The sequence below is a fragment of the Trachypithecus francoisi genome, unplaced genomic scaffold (genome assembly GCF_009764315.1).
Source record: "Trachypithecus francoisi isolate TF-2019V2 unplaced genomic scaffold, Tfra_2.0 Lachesis_group5, whole genome shotgun sequence".
NCBI classification, from domain to species: Eukaryota; Metazoa; Chordata; class Mammalia; order Primates; family Cercopithecidae; genus Trachypithecus; species Trachypithecus francoisi.
Genome location: NW_022681470.1, coordinates 97017245 through 97024752, shown reverse-complemented (window position 1 = coordinate 97024752; position 7508 = coordinate 97017245). Strand labels below are relative to the sequence as shown.

The 7508-nt window shown below is 53.4% G+C and overlaps 1 protein-coding gene across 1 annotated transcript; it reads right to left on the bottom strand.

Annotated features, from left to right (window-relative positions):
* Positions 1 to 2028: 2028 nt before the first annotated feature.
* Positions 2029 to 7412, bottom strand: LINGO4 (leucine rich repeat and Ig domain containing 4). The gene is made up of 2 exons (XM_033199130.1): positions 7016 to 7412; positions 2029 to 4496 (listed from the first exon to the last, which is right to left on the bottom strand). Exon 2 carries the CDS (start codon positions 4481 to 4483, stop codon positions 2702 to 2704), a length of 1782 nt encoding a protein of 593 aa, XP_033055021.1. The 5' UTR covers positions 4484 to 4496; positions 7016 to 7412; the 3' UTR covers positions 2029 to 2701.
* Between the last annotated feature and the right edge of the window lie 96 nt (positions 7413 to 7508).

Genomic DNA, 7508 nt, shown 5'->3' with positions numbered 1-7508 from the left:
GAAGCTTGTAAAGGTAGGTGGTACAGCTGAGGAATGGAATTTTAAATTTATTTAATTTTAATTTAAAATTTAAAACATATTTGATTCAGTTATCAGAAAATGTTTTATGTTTGAAAAAACTTAGATGTGTGAATCTACTTTCTCAACAGTGACCTGTATGAAATCTGAATATAGATTTTTCTGGTGAAAATTTAGTAACTGAATTGCAATGTTGAGATGTACTATACGTGTAAAAACTACATGGATTTTAAAGACCTAATATGAAAAAATGTTAAATATTTTATGATTGATTTTTGTATTGATAATATATTGAAATGATAATAGTTTGGGTATATTGTGTTCAATAAAATAAGTATTAAAATTAGATGTATCTGTTTCATTTTGATTTTTTAATGTAGTAGCTACTAGAAAACTTGAAATTACATATGTGACTTAGATTCTGTGTCTGTTGGGTAGCTCTGTTCTGGAGTCTTTGAGACTTCAGAGACTTTGGGCAGCAGCATGTCCCAGCGCCAGACAGTCATCTGTTCCCCACTGCATCAGGGGCTTCCCAGAGAAGATTTCTCTGAACAGCATTGCTGCTTCCGCATTGCAGAGAGGGCAACTAGAGTTAGAACCTTCAGTGTCTGACTCCCAAGTCCCAACCTAATAAGCTGCTGGTGGAAGGTTATGGAAAGGAGGGGGAGGGCTGTGCCCCAGGAAATCTATCTGATACATTATACACTAAAGAAGGGGAAGTTGCTGGGATGCTAATTGAGTTGTGTGTGCATGGTGGGTGGGGAGGTTGCAGGCTCAGGGAAACTCATTTCTCAAGCAGGTCAGTTTCTCCAGCCTCACTCTCCTGTCTGCCTGGTTCTCACATTCCCCTCTGGTCCTACTCCCATATTCCTATCTCTGCCCCACTAAAGAGCGGCCTGCCTGTGAAGTCCAGCTTCACCTCCTCAGTGGTGCTGAGTGTCTCACCTGTCAGGCAGTTGGCGCTGGGAATCTTCTAATGAGGGGAGTCTCCTCAGAGCAAGGACAACAGCGGCAGGAATCAACTAGAAAGCTCACAATGCTTGCATCTGGTTTGGTGTAGTGATGGGTGGGAGGAAACTAAGGATGCTGGGCAGATGCTGCTGCGGAGAAAGGCTCCCTGGGGCCACGTGATTCTTCCCTTCTCAGTCCCTCCTCCCACTCCTCTCCTCTCCCTGTCACTCCTCCCTTCCAGTCATGCTGAGGCTGTTGCTCTGTACCTTGAGCTTCCAGCATCTCTACTTCTTTTTGGGCTCTGCTTTGCCCTCTATTTGAAGCACAGTCAGTGGTACTCAGCAGTTTCACCTCCCACTCCACCTCCCCATCTGGGGAGGTCTCTGTAAATCAGTGACCTCTACCCGGAGACAGCTTCCCACTGGGGCTGCACTAATCACAGAACCAGAGGAAGCTGCAGAAGGATGGTGGAAATTAACTAGGCAGGCAGTTACTGCTGCTCCCCCTTCCCTCCAGTTCTCACTACGGTCTGCTGTGCCCTCCTCCCTGTTCCTCCAAGCCTAGTCTCTGCAGTGTCCTGGGTCTCTCTCCTTTGACAACTGCGGATTCTTGCATTTGTTAGTCATTATCTTGGAGTTCTGACTTTTCCCCAAGGGCACTAGGGATCTGTGACACAAAAGTGATGGGAGCTCCCATGGAGAAATGGGAAAGAGGAGCAGCAGCTGGGTGTCTCAGGTGGAATTTCTATGTAGGGATCCCCTGGAAGGTGGAGGATCGCTCCTTCTCCAGTTCCAGAGATGCGGAGTGAAAAGGAAAGGATTGAGGCTGAAACCAGGGCTAGGAGTGCTGATCCCTCCAGGCATGGGGGTGGGGGTGTAGGGGGGTGAGGAGAGTGGAGGTGGGAGGGGCACTCCTTACCCTGTTTGTCAGGCAGGTCAGATGGAGGCAAGGCCATTGGGACACATGATCAATGGGCAAGCAGAGAGAGAAGGAGCGGGGAGATATAACAGAAATGAGGGTAGGAAATAGACTGAAATAAAGAAAACTCCAGATATGACATTTAGCTTTGGCTGCTACTGTTGTGGCCCTTTGACAGCAGGTTTAATGATCTGGCAGACAGAAGAAGGTGGTAGAGGCTCATGCAAACACAGTGCAGTGTGTGGTCTGTCCTCCCCATCCCACACTCTGTCCCCATCCTCTTCTCTGTGGCTTGAGGGTCCTTTGCTCTTAATCCTGTACCTAGGGATAGGGTTGAGGTGGGGAGCAGAAAAGAAAGGGACTCTGCCAGGTTGACAAACAGAGACTCCAAGGAGCAAGTGGCACTTCCCAGCCCCACCTCTGAAATAATCTTATAGTTGTGGTTGGCAATTGGTTATTAAAGGATATAGGCGTGTGTGAAGAAAGCCTAGTGGTTAAACTAGCTGACTAGAGCTTTATGTTTCCTGTTTTGTGTGTGGAGGGGACGAAGGGAGGGCTGGACTAATGATGGGGTCTGTATCTGCAGCTCCCTGGGACCCTCAGAGAAGAAATGACAATGCTATTGTCAGACTGGAAAAGCTCAGGAAGCAGACTCTCTGGCAGGAGGCATCACTAGTTGCTGGCACAACGCAGGCTGGAGGTGTGGGAGAGTGGTGCTGCTCAGGACCAGGTTCTGGTTCAAGCAGCCTTGGTTCTGTCTTCCCCTTTGGTATCTGAAGCAGACTTGGTGGGTTCCCCACTGGGGAAGGAAAGGTCAGAAGAGCTTGGCAGTGACCCGGTTACCCCCAGAGTTTCTATCCCCAGAGGGCCGAGGTGCCACAAAGTCAAAGGTCATGTGATGTTTGACCCGACCTTTGCCCTTGCTCCAAAGGGCAATCAGGCCAAAGCAGAGGGTCACTGAGGTGAGGAAGGGGAGGAAGCCGACTGCCAGCACCATGGCCACACCTCTGCTATCCAGAAAAAAGGGCCCTGGGATCCCCGGCACGGTGATGTTGGGGTCAGAAAGTGTGCCGTTTGGTGGTTCCACCTGGATGACTTCCAGCCAGGTCCTCAGGGAGTCATTCCCAGCAACATTGCTGACCACACAGACATAGGCCCCTCTGTCCCGTAGCTGCACTGAGCGGATCTCCAGTGTCCCATCCTCTAGGACCCTTACTCTCCCAGCCCTGCCCAGCCAAGCCCCGTGAGGCCTCATCCAGGAGACCGTGGGGGCTGGGTCTCCATCTCCAGAGCAGGAGAAAACTGCATGCCCGCCCTCCTCTGCAATGACCCATCGAGGCCCGGACTTTCGGATCAGGGCTGGTTTGCAGGTGAAGTGCCCCGGAGGCAGTATGTCTGAAAACTCCCTCAGGCTCTTCCCCTGGACATGCTGGGGGCCAGCACAGGCAGGGGGGGAAGTGCCAAAGTCCAGGCGGCGGCGGAGCCGGAGCAGCCAGAGGAGGCGGCAGTCACACGTTAGGGGGTTGCCAGATAGCCTTAGGGTGACCAGTTTGTCTGGGGAAGGGAAGGCTGTTTCCTCTAGTGTCTGAAGGGCGTTATCTGCCACATCCAGGAGGTGGAAGGCAGTCAAGCCATGGAAGGCATGGGCAGCAATGGAGGTGAGGCATGCCCCTGACAGGCGTAGCTCCTGGAGCCGCACCAGGGGGCTGAGCCTTCGGGCTGGGATGGCTGAGATGGGATTCTGAGACAGATCCAGGACCCTGAGAAAGCTCAGGTGGTGTAGTGCTTGGAAGGGCACAGAGCTCAGATTGCAGCGGGTGATGGCCAGGCTACTGAGATTAAGCCCAATGAGGCTTCCAGGGTCCAGAGCCTCCAGAGATGGCCAGTGGTGGATCTCCAGCTCCTTGAGCTGCCCCAGCCCCCGCAGGGCCCCAGCTGGCAGCCTCCCAATATCCAGTTCTCGAAGCCTTAGGGCCACTAGTGCTGGGAGACGGGCGAGGGCTAGGCCAGGCACTGTGCTGAGGTTGCAGCGCTCCAGGGTGAGGGTGCTCAGCTTGGCCAGCCCTGCAAAGGCCCCCGGAGCCACAAATACCAGGTGGTTATCCCCAACCTCCAGCTTCTGGAGGCTGCCTAGCTCCCCAAAAGCTCCATCTAGGAAGAGGACAATTTGGTTGAGGCGGAGGTCCAGCAGGGTCAGGGCAGAGAGGCCTGAGAAGACCCCAGGCCCCATGATTCTGAGCCGATTGCCCTGCAGCCTCAGGGTGAGTAGGCTTTGTAGGCCATGGAAGGCCCCGGGCTCAAGGGTGGAGAGCTGGTTGTAGCTGAGGTCCAATTCCTGGAGCAGGCTCAGGCGGGAGAGCATTCCCCGCTGGAGTCCCCACAGGCGATTCCCGCTCAGGTCCAGGAGCTCAGTGTCCAGTGGGAGTCCTCCAGGTACAGCCTCCAGTTGCCTGTGGCCACAGAGCACAGCCTGGGGCTGGGAGGTGCAGTCACACACAGCAGGGCAGCTGCCACCACTCCCTCCAGGTAGGAGGAGGAGGAAAAGGAGTGGGGGCCATGGGGGCCAGGCTTGCTTTGGAGCTGTGGCCGCATCCATTCCCTCTTCAGTCCTGGAACAGATGATGACATGACCCTTTTTGGAAAGTGGCTTCAGATGATGGTGACCCTGGACTTCCTGGCCCTTCTTAGAGGGGAGAGAAATTGAGCTATCTGTCTCAGCATTGCCAACAAGTAGGGCACAGAACCAGGAAGAATTATTGTGTGCCACCTCCCTGGGGCTTCCTGGAGCTTCTCTTTGGGGAATCTCTGCTTTCCTCCCTCTTCCAGCCCTGGATAACCAGCCAAGTGCTCACTGGCTCGTGGAACCCTAGCCAAGCCTGATTTCTGTGGGGGAAAGACTTATGGGAATGGGGCAGGGAACAGCAGGGAGGTAACTAAGTCTTTCTGACTTAGTTGGGGTTTCCCGATGTCTGTGAGATCCAGGAGTATCTCAGGTCCCTTCTCCCTGATATCTACTCTCTCCAAGCTCTGCTCTGTCCCTCTCTGCTCGCCCTCATTCTTTCATGTTATGTACCCATAGCTTTGCCTAAGGCTCAGGGAGATCATGTCCTTGGCCCAGAGTTCCCTGTCCTGACTGGAGAGGTCCTCACCTTGACTAGCTCACCCAAGGCTGGGAAACATGCAGGCCTCAGCTCCACCCCCATGCTGAGCCCTTCTCCAGCCTGGCCCAGGGCCTGAGCCCTGGACTAGCAAGATCTAATCTCCCCAAAATGCCTGTGTGGACAACGGCCAAGCTGTACATTAGCTGTGGCATAGGATGCAGGGGGCACTTGACTGGGGAGCTGGGAATCCCCTGCAAGAGCCCAAGGGCAACTGCTTCTCCACTACAGATGAAGCTGGGGTGTGTGAGAGACCCAAAGGATGCCCAGGTTTTGAGTTCTGTTGCTTGGTCTTCAGTCTTGGGCTTCCCTCATATCCCTCCTTAATGGTGTTTGGATTCTGGTCCAGTGTGTGGATCTGAGGGAGAGCTCTTGTCCCTTTTGGCCTGAGCTGCCTGAGAAATTCCCAAGAGACAGATTGTGAACCAGGGAGCGTAGATAAGTGAGGAGAGACAGCATCTGACAGAGCGCTGTAGGGTGGGGAGGAAGGGAGCCCTCGGTTGGCACAGCAGATATCTGGGCACAGGCAGCGTGTAGAACCTTTAGACTTATAGTTGGTTTCTGGGTACCAGGGTCTGGGAACTCTCAGGAAGATGGTGACTACAATGGCTGAGGTGAAAGAGGAGAAGGGGCCCTCTAGGTGGTGAGGGCCCCTAACTCACCCTGTTTGATGTCAACAGGGACCCCAAGGGAGGGGAAGTACTGGAATTGGCAAGGGATGTCTACAGAGATAGGAGCAAAATCCCACGGATGCTCTCTCAGAGACAGGGTGTCTGAATCTCTCCTGAGCAGCAATCCTGATCACCTTTGGGCTTGAGGGCTTCAGGCTCTCTGAACTCTACAGGGTCAGCTTTCTACTACATGCCCTATTTTTTCTCATGTGGAACTTAGGAGAGGCAGTTTAAGAGACGGTCATTTCTTCCCCTTTCCTTCCCACTCTCCACCCCCTGGAAGGATCCTTCTAGTGGCTATCCTACAGCCACTTCAGAGGATTGTCCTAGTTGGAAAACTAAAGAAAGAGGCCAAAAGAGCAGAGGGATGCCAAAAACTGGTCTGAGGCTTGGGGATGAGAAAGAATAACGTGGGGCAAAGACTGCAGAGCAGACTCCTCTTGCCCCATCCTGACCTAACAGGTCTCTGTGGCATGCCCGGAGCTCTCCTGGGAAAGATGGCTCAGCTTCCCTTGTTCTCCCTGGGCTTGTTCTGGGAAGTCCACCTGACAGCTAGCTCTTCATCACTACTGCTGCAGTTCCTGCCCATCCTCTGCTCTGCATTCAGCAAAAGTGCAGTGAAGCATGTAACCCAGCTTTCTTCCTTCCTGCTCCGGTGAGTTTCCCCTGAGTCCCAAAGCCTGCTGGGCCAGGGGCTGAGGGAGCTGGAGCAACCTATTTTATTTCTAAGGTGGCTAATTTAATCACAAACTTCCCTTGCCAACCTCCATGGCTGCAGGACCGGCTTCCAGCCACTTTGCAGGAAGAGAGATGTCAGAACCACTTTTTTGTCCCTTCAGTGGGGTGGGGACATCACCAAGACATGACTCTTGAGGGCATCACCCCCTCAAGGGTAGGGAGCTTTCTTCTTGTCTTTATGTGGCAGTCCAGAGACACATTTGAACCTGGGTATCCTGTATCCTCTTTAAAGCATACCTCACTGACGAATGGGAACTGTATGGGGAGAGCGTTCCTAGGGGAAATATTTCTGGAAGATCCACACTGGTTGTGGAGAAAAACCCTTCCAGAGGAAGGGGAGCACTGGGGAGATGGAAGGGAGGTCTCCTTGGAGCCCTTCCACTCAGGGGTACTTGGGATATTTGAGTTTCCCCCTCAAAGTCCCATGGGGCCAGGATTAATTGTTGGCAGGGTGGGGGCCCAAACCCTCTTGCCTTGAGGGGCACACTAGTCTGGCCTGTCTCTGAGAATGTTATGGAAAAGGGCAGCTGCATCTTCGGGACAGAGAGTGCAGGCACTTACCGGAGAAGCTGGAAGGTGGCATCAAGTTTGGCACTGCATCTGTCCAGCGCTGGGGGCCCTGTCCCATTCGAGCTGCACCTCAGGCCCCTGCACCTTCCCCGTGTGCCTCAACCCCCGCTGCCTGGCTGCCCGGCTGCCGCCTGCCGCCGCTGCTGCTGCTGTTGCTGCTGCGGCCGCTGCTGCCAAGACTGAGGTGGAGAAAAGAGCCAGAAAGCATTTCTCCTTTTTTTTTTTTTTTTTCCTCTCTCTGTCTTTTTAAACCAGGCAAGAATGAGTCTGCAGCAACCCTGTTGGTGCAAAATAAATAAATAAAGCAACCAGGGAGGGCTGCAGCAAGCACCACTACAGGCTGGCGAGTGACAGGGGAAGGAGCCAGGAGGGAGGCTCTGGTGCCAGGGAGGGGTCATGCAATAGCAAGAGCAGCAGGCTCTAGAGGATCTCTCTGACATCCTCATTCCCCCGCAGGGGAGCTCGGGCCAGCCACCTTCCAGAG

Coding starts and splice junctions, on each gene's coding strand:
- LINGO4 (XM_033199130.1), bottom strand. CDS start 4,483: ATGGATGCGGCCACAGCTCCAAAGCAAGCCTGGCCCCCATGGCCCCCA.